The 14,950-nt window shown below is 37.1% G+C and overlaps 1 protein-coding gene across 1 annotated transcript in view; it reads right to left on the bottom strand.

Annotated features, from left to right (window-relative positions):
• The window catches only part of LOC105732804 (testis-expressed protein 11), a 210,374-nt gene that overhangs the window by 116,169 nt on the left and 79,255 nt on the right, over positions 1-14,950 (bottom strand). Inside the window, exon 8 of the mRNA XM_012475041.2 lies at positions 3,231-3,333. Within this exon, the coding sequence (XP_012330464.2) occupies positions 3,231-3,333 (103 nt within the window). The remainder of the gene's footprint in view (positions 1-3,230; positions 3,334-14,950) is intronic.

The raw sequence follows: 14,950 nt of genomic DNA, 5'->3' as shown, positions 1-14,950 counted from the left end.
GAACTGTCAAAAATCAATAATAAAACAAAGTACCCTATCTTAAACTGGGAAAAAGATTTATACAAACACTCCACCAAAGAAGATACATGGATATTAAATATTAGACATTACGGAAATGCTTAATGCCACAGTAAAACACTATTACCCACTATCAGAATGGCTAAGTTTTTGTTCTTTATTTTTTTTACCTTTAAGTTCCAGAATACATGTGCAGAATGTGCAAGTTTATTACATAGGCATACGTGTACGATGGTGGCTTCCTGCACCTATCAACCCATCACCTAGGTTTTAAGCCCCACATGCATTAGCTATTTGTCCTGATGTTCTCCCTCCCCTCACCATGCCCACGGGGCCCCAGTGTGTGTTGTTCCCCTCCTTGTGTCCATATGTTCTCATTGTTCAACTTCCACTTATGAGTGAGACCATGTGGTGTTTGGTTTTCTGTTCCTATATTAGTTTGCTGAGGATGATGGCTTCCAGCTTCATCTATGTCCCTGCAAAAGATATGCTCTCATTCCTTTTTATGGCTGCATAGTATTCTATGAGAGATACACACACACACACACACACACACACACACACACACATATATCACATTTTCTTTATCCAATCCATCACTGATGGGCATTTGAGTTGGTTCCATGTCTTTGCTATTTTGAATAGTGCTGCAATGAATATACATGTGCATTCCTTTGCGTATATACCCAGTAATGGGATAGCTGGGTCAAAAGGTATTTCTGGTTCCAGATCCTTGAGGAATCACCACACTGTCTTCCACAATGGTTGAACTAATTTACATTCCCGCCAACAGTGCAAAAGCATTCCTATGTCTCCACAGCCTTGCCAGCATTTGTTTTTTCCTGACTTTTTAATAATCTCCCAGAATGGCTAAATTTTTTTTAAGTGGGCAATTTCAAGTGCTGATGAGGATGTAGATCAGCTAGAACTCTTAAACATAGCTGGCTCACATGTGAAATTGTATAGCCACTTTAGAAAACAGTTTTGCAGTTTCTAATAAAGTTAAACATATATTTTCCATCTAAGTCTACAATACTACTCCTAGCTATTTACCCTAAAGAAGTAAAATATTATCATCAAATTATCTGGGCATGGTGGTGTGCACCTGTAGTCCCAGCTACTCAGGAGGCTGAGGCAGGAGAATTGCTTGAACCTAGGAGGTGGAGATTGCAGTGAGCTGAGATCATGCCACTGCACTCCAGCCTGGGTGACAGAGTGAGAACCCATCTCAAAAAAATATTATCACACAAATTATGTAAAGAGATGTTTTATAGCACCTTTATTTACAATCATCAAAACTGAAAACTTTGAACTTCTCTCAGAGGTGAAAAAAACCCTGAAAACCATCCAAATACCCTTCAACTGGTAAATGAATTTTTCCATACTGTGGTATTTCCAAACTGTAGAATTCCACACAGCAATAAAAAAGAAAAAACTGTGGATACACACAATATGGGTGAGTTTCAAATGCATTAAGCTAAGTGAAAGAAGTCAGGTTCAAAAAGCTTCATACTGTATGATTTCATTTATATGACATTCTGGAAAAGACAAAACTATAGAGATAGAAGAGATCACTGATTTCCAGGGCTGAAAGTGGTGAGGAGTAACAGTAAAGGGGCCTGAGGTATTTTTTTCCTACATTGTGGTGATAGTTATATGACTGTATGCACTTATTAAAACTCATAGAATTTTTAACATATATAAACCTCATAGGACCATATACCAGCAAGAGTAGATTATATGTATGTTCAATATACATGACTTTAAAAAAATGGTCACAGATAACTGGAGAAGAAATAAAAGGGTTGATCTGATGCTGTATTTAAAAAGTAAAACAATTTTTTAAAACTAATGTTCAAGCAAAAGATTTAACAGGGAATTTATTACTATTTTTATCTCTTTTTTTTTTTTTTGAGACAGAGTCTCATTCTGTTGCCAGGCTGGATGAAGTACAGTGGTGCGATCTCAGCTCAATGCAACCTCCACCTCCTGGGTTCAACAGATTCTCTGGCCTCAGTCTCCTGAGTAGCTGGGATTACAGATGCACGACACCATGCCCAGCTATTTTTTGTATTTTTAGTAGAGACAGGGTTTTACCATGTTGGCCAAGATGGTCTCAATCTCTTGACCCTGTAATCTGCCTGCCTCAGCCTCCCAAAGTGTTGGGATTACAGGCATGAACCACCGTGTCCAGCCTATTTTTGGCATTTTTACTGGCAAAAAACTTCAAGTTCTTTTATCCTTAAACATGGTATATCAAGTAAAACAAATGCCTACAAGCCTCTAACGAAAACTTTGGTGATGAACATGACAGCAGTATTAACCTCTAATTTACTATTTCTTAATTATTATACAGATGTACTTTACTATTCTGGAATATTTCTTTTTAAATGTAAAATAAATGATCCTTTTTCTTATGGAGTGAATAATAGCGTCCCTTGTACCTAGTAGGTGTCCATAAACAGTTGCTTAATTGGAGTCTATAAATTTTGTTTGGAGTCATTAATTTGAATTTCTTAATTTATGCCAAACAAACGGCAAACAGTCTGGAGCTCAGAATGCCTCAGGATTAGTTCAGCTACCCTGAGGGCTGAGGGCTGAAGGCATTCATATCTGAGCAAAGGCATATCTATAACCAATTCAACATACATGTGCCTATGCAAACACACCAGCTAGGAAACTATGCTTAACATATGGAAAGGCCTCAACATTAATGGGACGAGGGTCACGTGTAAAATTCCAACACTGTCCGCTCTGTGGAGATAAACTCCATTTCAAGGCCAAATCTCTCATCAATCTCCTCCCAAGTAAGTGAAAACAATCAAAAGGTATCCCAACTTTCACTTTTTGAAGACAATTCTTAACTGATATGGGTTTTTAGTATAATCTAACACACAGCTTTTTAAATTAAATTTTTGAATAGGTTGGTTTAAATAAAAGTAAAAAAAGTACATAGTGATAAGACTTTCCCCAATTCTTGTCCCATGTTTGCCCAGTTCCTTTTCCCTCGATAGGTAACCACTGTTCTTTTAACTTTTATATAACCTTCCACAGTTTCTTTTTGCATCGTTGTATCATCTTTACACAGGAAAGATAGAACATATATTCAATTCTATTGTCTTAAAAACAATGTTCTTTTCCCATTGTGTTTGAAGAGGATTATTTATGCTTTGTGTTACTAGTCAAATATAAATCACAAATAAAATTTATACCTTTTTCAGAGTCGCCCTCTATGACTGCAATCTTGAATACATAAAATTGAGTAAAAATGTTTCTAGGATCATGTCGTTCAGCTTCTGCCACTGCCTCTTTGGCCTGAAAAGAAAACATTGGGTCCTTTTAATAAAATCTACAAGGAAGGAGTTACCATATTTTACTAATATCATTAAGGTAATCAAAATGGCTGAGGGATATTCACAATAAAAATATATAAATCTAAGAAAAATATTTCCCGAACTGCTCTTCTAGAATGCTAAAGTAACTGTGAGTTCTACTTCTGGAAATAGAGTGAGTTAGATATGTCAGACTCACCCTCCTGCTGAAAGCAACCAAAACTGTTGGATGAAATATTAACTTTTTTTCCCAGAAAGAATAAGAGCAACTGACAAGATAGTAAAAGAATTACCAAGGCAAAATCTAAGGAAAAGTGAGGTCTCAGAGAGGTAAGCAGAAAAGGAAAGTCACTTTTATCTGGTAAGCATTTGCAAATATAAGCAAATGTTAACTTGAGTTTTGAGGAATGTCACTAGGTAAGGGAACAGACATCAAGTTCCAAGGGATCACATTCCTAGACTAGGGAAAAGGCAAAAGTAAACCCACTCCTACTTAGATTCCTTAGGGGACTGCAAATAAAGTTATCTTGGTGCTGAATAGAAGGCAGCACAATGGGATGGAGGGAAACAATCCCTGAGGTGTAATACTAGGAGACAAATGTATTTACTACCCCAAACTATGTTGTACAGGAAGCTAAAAGACCTAAAGCTGAGAATTTTGTTTAGATAGTTCCCAAACATCTACAGAAGCAAATGTAAATCTTCTCTGGAGGAAAGCACCTTCATCTTAGTCTTTGAAATATTTCCATAAATAATTTTTCAAGAACCAGGAGTTGCACACGTTAAAAAAAATAACAAAGCACACTTGGAAACAAGGTACCATAAACAGCAGAAACAAGAAATAGCAGAAGCAGACCCTCAAGATGCAGATGCTAGAATTATGAAACACTAGTTATAAAATAACGACACTTTCAAAATTTAAAGAAATATAATGTATGCTCAAAATATATGTATGTGGGTTGATACACAATGGTACAAATTAATACAGTTATAGTGGTTGTTTCTAGATGGTATCCATCTTATTTTACTATTGCCTGTGCCATACCAGTTATTAAATACTTTGTATATCAGTGAAGTTAGTAGGAAACAGAGACCATAAAATGTGACCTTGGGAATTTGAAACAAAGAAGCTTTTTGAAATGAAAAACCCAATTACCCAAATTAAAACATAATAGACAGGTTTAGTAGCAGATTAGAAACAGATGAAAAGAAAATTAGTGAATTGAAAGATAAAACAGAATACAATAGCCATAGTGCAGCACAGAGTGATTACAAACATGGAAGATAGTTAAGAAAGGATTCTATACTTTCTAGGATAGCCACTAAGAGATTAGAAGCAGTAAATAATTTTCATACAAGTAGAAGGGGAAGACTGGAATGTAAAAAACACTGAAAGTAGTATTTTTAACAAATGGTGCTTGAACAACTAGATATCCACATGTAAAAAAGTACATCTAGACATAGACCACAAACCTCACAAAAATTAACTGAAAATGGATTATAACCTAAATATAAAACCCCAAACTATAAAACTCTTAGAAGATAACACAGGAGAAAATCTAGGTTAACTTGGGTTTGGCAATGGCTTTTTAGACACAATGCTAAAAGCCTATCTATGAAAGAAAAAATTGGTAAGTTGAACTCCATTAAAATTAAAAACTGCTCTGTGAAAGACATCATTAAAATAATAAAAGATAAAAGCCACGCATTGGGAAAAAAATTTGCAAAACACATATCTTAATAAAGGACTGGTATTCAACATGTATGAAGAATTCTTCAAACTCAACAATAAGAAAACAAACAACCCAAAGTATAAAATGGGCAAAAGACCTGAAGAAACACTTCACTAAATAAAATATACATATGGCAAATAAGTATATGAAAAGATGCTCAATATTGTATGTCATTAGGGTTTTGCAAATTAAAACAGCAATGAGATACCACTACACATCTAAAATATCTAAAATTCAAAACACTTTAACAACATGTAATGCTGGCAAGGATGTGGTGCAACAGGAGCTCTAATTCATCACTGGTGGGAATGCAAAATGGTATAGCCACCTTGGAAGACACTTTGGCAGTTTCCTACAAAACTAAACATATTCTTGCTATACAATCCAGCAGTTGCACCTTTGGTATTACTTGAATGTGTCAAAATTTTACGTCTACACAAAAATCTGCAAAAAGATATTTGTAGTAGCTTTATTCATAATTGCCAAAATTTGGAAGCAACCAATATGTTCTTCCATAAGTGAGTGTATAAACTAATATATCCAGATAATGGGATATTATTCAGCAATAAAAAAATGAACTACCAACTCATAAAAAGACATGAAGGAACCTTAAATGCATATTGCTAAATGAAAGAAAGCTATTTGAAAAGGATACATACTACACGATTCCAATTACGTGACATTCTGGAAAAGGCAAAACTATGGAGACAGTAAAAATATCAGTGGTTGCCACCAGTTCAACGAGAGGGAGGAAGGGATGAATAGGTGAACCACAGGGAGTTGAAACTATTCTGTATGGTATAATGGTAGACACTTTTTTTTTTTTTTATTTAAACAGAGCTTGTTTAATCTGTATAAATACTAGTAATGACATTTTGCTTAAAATATTGTTTTTAGATTTTTGATGTTTCTATACAGCAGCTGCCCATGTGACCCTTTTTTCTTCCCCTCCCCTTCCCTGCCCACCTCGAATCTCCTCTCCCCTCCCCTCCCCTCCTCTCTCCTCTTACCTTTGGTTATGATTTTAAATATTTTATCTTTTAAACAATGCCTTTGGTTTCTTTTTTTTTATTGCATTTTAGGTTTTGGGGTACATGTGAAGAACATGCAAGATTGTTGCATAGGTGTATATGTGGCAGTGTGATTTGCTGCCTTCCTCCCCTTCACCTATATCTGGCATTTCTCCCCATGCTATCTCTCCCCAACTCCCCAACCCCCGCTGTCCTTCCCCTATTTCTCCCCGACAGACCCCAGTGTGTAGTGCTCCCCTCCCTGTGTCCATGTGTTCTCGTTGTTCAACACCCGCCTATGAGTGAGAACATCTGGTGTTTGATTTTGTAGACACGTTTTTATACATTCATCAAACCACATATCATGTAAAACACAAAGACAAATCCCTAATGTAAATACTTTAGTTAATAATAACATATCAATCTTGACTTATCAATTCTAACACATATAGCACCTTAATGCAAGATGTTAATGACAGGGGAAATTGAACATGTGAAGAATGGTGAGGGGGTATATGGAAACTCTCTATACTTCCTACTCAATTTTTCTGTAAACCTAAAACTGCTCTAACAAGTAAAGTCTATTATTTAAAAATACTGATCCCAAAGAAAGCAAGAGAGGAGAGTAAAACAGGATAGAAATGATAAATAGAAGCCGGGTGTAGTGGCTCACGCCTGTAATCTCAGCACTTTGGGAGACTGAGGCAGTCAGATTACCTGAGGTCAGGAGTTTGAGATCAGTCTGGCCAAGATGGTGAAACCCAGTTTCCACTAAAAATACAAAAATTAGCTGGATGTGGTGGCGCACACCTGTGATCACAGCTACTTGGGAGGCTGAGGCATGAGAATCACTTGAACATTGGAGGTGGAGGTTGCAGTGAGCAGAGATTGCACCACTGCACTCCAGGCTGAGCACAGAGTGAGACTCTGTCTCAAAAAAAAAAAAAAATAGAAAGCATAAAGTTAAAGATTTAAACTCAAATATACCTATTATATTAAATGTATAAACACGAAATGCACTAGTTAAAAAACAAAAATGGTCACACTGGATTAAAAATATGTAACCACATGTTCTTTAGAAGTAGCACACCTAAAATATAAATATATTAAAAGTTCAAAGTAAAGGGATTAGAGAAGATCTGGAAAATATTAACCAAAGTGTGGATATATTAATATCAGAAAGAAATGACTTTAAGGCAGAAAATAATACTAGATATAAAGAAGATCACTTCATAACAATAAAACTTCTACAAACAAATATATTACACTACTAATTTTATATGTATAAATAGTATGGCCTAAAATATATAAAGCAAAAATAATAAAATTAAATAAAGAAATAGATAAATGCAAACCATAAAGGGACATTCCAGCATCTCAACTCAGTAAGTGATAAAGTACACAAAATATGAGTTTTGATATAGAAGATTCAAACAAAATGAACAAACTTAAATTTATACACGTGTGTATACAGGTGGTCTCTGTCTTGTGATTTTTTTGACCTTATCATGGGTTTATCAGGATGTAACCAAATTGTAAGTCTGGGAGCTCCTTATAACTTATGATGGGGTTATGGTTTCTACTAAATGCATGTTGCTTTTCCATCATTATAAAATCAAAATATCATTAAGTCAAACCATCGCAAGTTGTAGATGCCTGCTATTTTGCCAGAATTAACTGCATTTTCACCTTAAATATTTTCAACTTAAAATAAATTTATTGGGATGTAACTCCATCGTAAGTCAAGGAACAGCTGTACATATATGTACAAACACAGTACCTAAAAACTGCAGAAAACGCATTTCTTTCAAGCACACAGAATATTTACAAAAAGTGATCATTTACCTAACCATTAAGCAAATCTCAACTTATTTCAGTCTAAAATCAATGACAATCTTATAATTAAGCTAGAAATCAATTACTTTATAATGGCTTTAAAAATGGCAATAAAATCCCCATATGTTTCAAAACTCAGAAATAATATTTTTACATTATTCATGAGTCAAAGAAAAAACCACAAGGGAAACTGGAAAACATTTTGAATTGTGTAATAAAAATATTAAATGTGTCAGTATTCTCCAGAGAACACTAATTTTTCATTTTCTATTAAGTCTCTGTGTTGGTATCTCCACATTAGATGAAGTAGTCACTTCTCCTAGGCTTCATGAACTGTCCTTGTACAGGAAAAGATCCCCACCAATGAGCCCAGTCAGAGATTCTGGGGGCCTCTCAAACCTTCATGCTAGTCCAGCCTGCTTGCTTTGTGCCCCCAGCCATGTAAGGTATGCCTCACATCAGTATACTGGGACAAGTGATTCTGAAGCCAGTTCCATGGGTGATTCCCACCAAAGTTGGACTGTTGTACACTTTGTCCAACTCTTTCTCTCCCTGAGGGAGAAGCTGAGAGCTAGAGATTTTTGTCTACTGCTCTGTGCTGAACTTAGGTTGGAGGGAGGGTCTATGGTGACTGCTAGCTAAAATCTCCACCTCTGGTCGGGCGCAGTGCCTCACGCCTGTAATCCCAGCACTTTGGGAGGCCAAGGGCAGGCGGATCACTTGAGGTCAGGAGTTTGAGAACACCCTGGCCAACATGGTAAAACTCTGTCTCTACTAATACAAAAATTAGCTGGGCATTGTGGTGTGTGCCTGTAGTCCTGGCTATTCAGGAGGCTGAGGCAAGAGAATTGCTTGAGCCCAGGAGGTGGAGGTTGCAGTGAGCTGGGACTGTGCCACTGCTCTCCAGCCTAGGTGACAGAGCAAGACTCTGTTTCAAAAAAAGAAAAAAAAAAACTCCATCTCTGCTGTCACTTGCCTCCAAATGGCTAGATAATGCCAGTTCCTGTTAACACTTTGAGATGGGCAAGTCAGAGGCCAGTCATTTGGGTAGCCCACGGAAAAGTAATGGTGTTGCATGCCTGGGCCAACTCTTTCCCTCCTGACGAAGAAGCAGGACAGCTATGGTTTTTGTGTGTTCACTGTGTAATGAGCTGGGGGTAGGAACCATGGTATTTACCAGCCCAAGCCACTGTCTTGATTCTTCCCTAGCTGGCTATACTATGCTAAACCTGTCAGAGCTTCTAGACTAGCAAGATAGATGCCAAATCTTGGGGCAGCCCCAGAGAAGTTGGGTCATGGAATACTCTTCCTCTCCCCAAATCAACCCTTTCTCTCCCGAGAGAGAAGCTGAGAGCTGGATTTTTAATCTGCTCACTCTGTGCTGCCTAGGGCAGAGAAGTGTGATGTCTACCAGTCCAAGCTGCTATATCTATTTTCCTCCACATGGCTAGACTGTGCCAGGCCTGTGAGAGCTCCAACACTGGCAGGACAGAAGCCAGTCCTCTGGTGAGCCCCCTCAGAAAAGTTGGAGTTATGTACACATGAACCAATTTTCTCCCTCCCATGGTTGAAGCTGGGAGCTAAAGGGCCTCTTTCTGATCATATGGTATGCCAGGAGTAGGGATTCTAGTAACAGGGTTTCCTGAATCTCCCTGTAGGCTTTGGTGAGTCTGATTTTACATTTACCCAGAGTGCAGGAACCTTTTGATCAGTTTCTGGATTTCTCATAAGGAGAATTTGTCCATGAATTAATGCTGAATCAGTATGCTTGTTCAGGGAAGGAGTGTCCAGGGCTTCCCATTCCATCTTGCTGGCATCACTCTCCAGATAGCTTTACATCTTAGGGAAGAAATTATTCAAGTTTTACAAACTTTTCTAGATAACAGAAAAAGGAATGCCCTGCAACTTTTTAATAAAATCAGTATACCCTTCATATTAAAACCGAATAAGGACAAAATGAAAAAGAAAAATTAGAGACCAATTTCACTCACAAAGAGAAACACAAATATCTTAAACAAAATATTAACAAACCAAACCAAGTAAAATAGGAAAAGAATAACATCATGACTGAGTTGAGTTTTCTCCAGGAATGAAAGGCTGGTTTAAACCAAAAACTCCTGCCGGGCACGGTGGCTCATGCCTGTAATCCCAGCACTTTGGGAGGCCGAGATGGCGGATCGCCTGAGGTCAGGAGTTCAAGACCAGCCTGGCCAACATGGTGAAACCCCATCTCTACTAAAAATACAAAGATTTGCTGGGCATGGTGGTGTGTGCCTGCAGTCCTGGTTATTCAGGAGCCTGAGGCAGGAGAATCACTTCAATCCGAGAGGCAGAGGTTGCAGTGAGCTGAGATCGTGCCACTGCACTACAGCCAGGTTGACAGAGTGAGACTCCATCTCAGGAAAAATAAAATAAAATAAATAAATAACTCCATCAATATAATTGAACACATTAGTGACATAAAGGAGAAAAAAATCATATGATCATCTCAACAAAATATAAAATCTCTTAACAAATGATCCATAGATGAGGACTTCCCAAATCTGATGTATGTTATCTGTACTGGGTTGAATATTGTCCCCTCCAAAATTCATGCCCATCACAGAACCTCAGAATGTGACCTAATTAAGAAATAGTGTCTTTGTATATATAGTCAAGTTAAGATGAGGTGATAATTGATAAGATGGGCGTTAAACCAACGACTAGTGTCCTTATAAGAGGGAAATTTGGACACAGACACAGATAGTTGAACACCATGTGAAGACATAAGACAGCGATAACACCATGCGATGACAGAGGCATAAATTGGAGTGATGAACCTACAAGTTAAGGATTACTGGCAAACATTAGAATCTAGGAAGAACCCTCTGCTGAAGTCTTCAGAGAGAGCATAGCCTTAACGAAATCTTGATTTTGGACTTCCAGCCTCCAGGACTACAAGTGTACAAATATCTGTTGTTTTAAGTCACTCAATTTGTAGTGCTTTGTTATAGCATCCCTAGGAAACTAATACCTTATCTATAAAACAACAATACAAAAAAACACCCTAAAGTAAACATCATGCTTAATGGTAATTTATGATAGTTTTCCCTTTTAAATTCAGAACACCACTTCAACATAGTTGAATTATTAGACAAAATAAGACAAGAAATATATAAAACACATTAAAAAAGAAGAAATACAATAGTCAATTTATATAATTGGATATGTAGACAACCCAGAAGATTTTCTAAGTAAATTATTACAACTATTAAGAGACTTTAGCAAAGGTAGCTGTACAAAACACACATGTATATGTATAGATATGCCATATGAGGCTGGACATGGTGGCTCATGCCTGTGATCCCAGCACTTTGGGGGGCTGAGGTGAGAGGATCGTCTGAGTCCAGGAGTTTAGGACCAGCCTGGGCAACATAGTAAGACACCCGTCTCAACAAAAAACAATTTTTAATTAGCCAGGCATAGTGGTGCTTGCCTGTGGTCCCAGCTACTCAGGAGGTCAAGGTAGGAGGATTACTTGAGTCCAGGAATTCAAAGATGCTGTGGGCTGTGATCACACCACTGTACTCCAGCCTACGTGACAGAGTGAGACCCTGTTGGTAGGTAGGTAGGTAGGTAGGTAGATAGGCAGGAAGAAAAAAAACTGTGTGAAAGGATTCTGCAAATATGGCGGTAGAAGCAACATTTCTCTAAATCCTCATGAAAAACTGAGCATGCAGATAGCAAAACCCCCAAACCACAGACAGCATTTACAACAAAACTGACTGATAAAGTATCCCCAGGCATTACGGAATACAAGTGGGTAGAGACAAAGCAACTATAGCTACAAGACCTGCATTATGTCAGCATCTGTACAGGATGAAGAAAAAAAAGGAAATAATAGGGAAGTGTCTAATGGACTATGTAGAAAAGGAGAACCCCAAAACAGGGTTGTAGAAATCCACTAAATAGCATGATGGGGAAATTGGATAATAGCAGTTAAAGCTGGGAGATAATTTGCCTTCTCCATTATTGAATGAGTGTAAGGACCTCATATCAAAGATATGCTAAAGAAGCTATAGCAGTCTAGGCCCTATGAACCCTTAAAGCTCCCCTCTGAGTCAGACTCCACACTGAGGAGAAACTGCTGAGAGTACAATCAAAAACTGAATAGGACAGTGACAACAAAGATGAAAGAAAAGGAATAGATCAGTGTTGTCCAATAGAGTTCTGTAATGGTGGAAATGTTCTGTATTTGTGCTATTCAACAGAGTAGTCATTAGCCACACATGGCTATTTATCACTTGAAATGTGGCTAGTACAACTGAAGAAATAAAATATTATAACTTAATATAATTTAATTTTAATGTACGTAGCCACACATGCCTCATTGCTATCATATTGGGCAGTGTGGGTGTACACCAAAAGACAAGGAGAAGCAGAGCCAGGAAATCTCAGAAAAAAAAGCTGCCTTATTTTTAAACACTGACAAACCAAACCAAACCAAACCAAACAAAACAAAACAAAAAAAACAAAATAAGGAGCTCTGTGAAGTAGTAACACTTTCTAAATGTCTATCTTTTTATAAGAAAAACTAATTTCACATCAAAATAAGAAACAGTAAAGCTTCAAGGTAAATACTCTAAAAAGTTGTAAAAAAAAATAAAAATAAAAAAGCAGCAACAGAAAAGCATCCCCACAGAAAATGAAAGCCACGTCAGAAAAATGTGCCCAAAAAACAAGTCAAAATCATAATCAACTATTTCAGAATGAGCTAAAGACATTTAAAAATGAAACAAGATATGAAAAAAAAAAATCAACATAAATAAGAATTAGAGGCCGGGCGTGGTGACTCACACCTGTACTCCCAGCTACTCGGAAGGCTGAGGCAGGAAAATTGCTTGAACCTGGGAGGTGGAGGTTGCAGTGAGCTCAGTTAGCACCATTGCACTCCAGCCTGGGTGACAGAATGAGACTCAGTCTCGAGAAATAAAAACATCAACATCAACAACAACAAAAAAAACCCAATAGTAATAATTAGAAAAACTCAGAAATTAGGTGGTAGAGCTAAGGAAAATATTAGAAGTAAAACAAGTAAGTTATTTGAGAAATAAAGACTAACAAGAAGAAACTCAAAAAGCCAAAAGAGAATAAAAGGCAAAAAGAAAAAATTTGAAGAAGGAATGAAGATAATGTATATTTTACCACTAAAAAAGGAAGATAACTGAAGGGATCTACAGATTCAATGCAATCTCTATGACAATCCTAAGGGCATTTTTTTTTTTTTTTTTTGCTTAAATAGAAAAACCCATCCTAAAATTCATGTGAACTTTTAAAGGGATCCTGATTTCAAGACTTCGCTACAAAGATATAATAATCAAAACAGTATAGTACTGAGATAAGGACAGACATATAGACCAATAGAATATAATACCCCAGAAATACAACCCTAACATATATGGTGAAATGGTTTTTGACAAGGGTTCCCAGACTATTCAATAGGAAAAGGACAGTTTTTCAATAAATGGTGCTAGGAAACCAGGATAATCACATGCAAAAGAATGAAGTTGGATCTTCACCTTATATCACACATAAAAATTAACACAACATGGATTAAAGGTGTAAACATAACAGCTAAAACTATACAAGTCTTAGATGCAAACACATGTGAAAAGCTTCATGACACTGGATTTGGAAACGATTTCTCAGATATGACATCCAAAATACAGTCAACAAGAGAAAAATCAGATAAATGGGCTTCACCAAAAATTTTTAAAAATCTACTGTGCTTCAAAAGACACTAAGAAAAAGACAACACACTGAATGGGAAAAATATTTGCTAATCATATTTTGGTAAGGGGTTAATACTTGAAATATGTAAATAATTCCTACAATTAAAAATGGGCAAAGGAGTTGAATAGACGTTTCTCCAAAGAAGATACACAAATGGCCAATAAGCACATGAAAATATGTTCAACATCACTGGTCATTAGGGAAATGCAAATCAAAAACACAGTAAGAGAACACTTCAAACCCATTAGGATGGCTTTTATCAAAAAACTTAAAAACAGTAAGTTTTTTTTTTTTTTTTTTTTTTAAACAGAGCTTACCACACAGAATTTATTACATGGCAAGAGACAGAACCTTATATAATGCTACCTTCTATGAACAAGCTTGTCACCCAAAAAATCCCAATTAGCTTAGCAGACTCAGTTTTTTTCTCTCAAATTTTTCAATCTGCTTTTAAGACATTCCACTCCTCTTAAGAAGTGAAATACTGACCCAGCAATCCCATTACTGGGTATATATCCAAAGGATTATAAATCGTTCTACTATAAGGACACATGCACACGAATGTTCATTGCAGCACAGTTTACAATAGCAAAGACCTGGAACCAACCCAAATGCCCATCGATGATAGACTGGACAGGAAAAATGTGGCACATATACACCATGGAATATTATGCAGCCATCAAAAACGATGAGTTCGCGTCCTTTGTAGGGACATGGATGAACCTGGAAACCATCATTCTCAGCAAACTGACACAAGAACAGAAAATCAAACACCACATGTTCTCACTCATAGGTGGGTGTTGAACAATGAGAACACATGGACACATGGAGGGGAGCACTATACACTGGGGTCTGTTGGGAGGGAGAGGGGGGGATAGAGGGGGGTGGGGAGTTGGGGAGGGATAGCATGGGGAGAAATGCCAGATATAGGTGAAGGGGAGGAAGGCAGCAAATCACACTGCCACAAATGTACCTATGCAACAACCTTGCATGTTTTTCACATGTACCCCAAAACCTAAAATGCAATTAAAAAAAAAAAAAAAAAAAAAGAAGTGAAATACAAAAGAGATACCTTATCAAAGTTGCCTTAAGAGCTTGTTAAAATTCAGATTGCTGAGCCCCAATACCAAAGTTTCTGCTTCAGTAGGCATGGGAGGAAGCCTGAGAAGTTCTGAAAAGTTTACAGGTGATTGTATTTGAAGAACCACGGGGATAGTGCATTGGAATCACCTGAGGGATCTTTTAGGTA

The sequence above is a fragment of the Aotus nancymaae genome, unplaced genomic scaffold (genome assembly GCF_030222135.1).
Source record: "Aotus nancymaae isolate 86718 unplaced genomic scaffold, 86718_ANA_hifiasm-v0.15.2.pri h1tg000081l, whole genome shotgun sequence".
Classification (NCBI taxonomy): Eukaryota; Metazoa; Chordata; class Mammalia; order Primates; family Aotidae; genus Aotus; species Aotus nancymaae.
The sequence above is the reverse complement of the archived record's forward strand: the minus strand, read 5'-3'. Positions and strand labels throughout refer to the sequence as shown.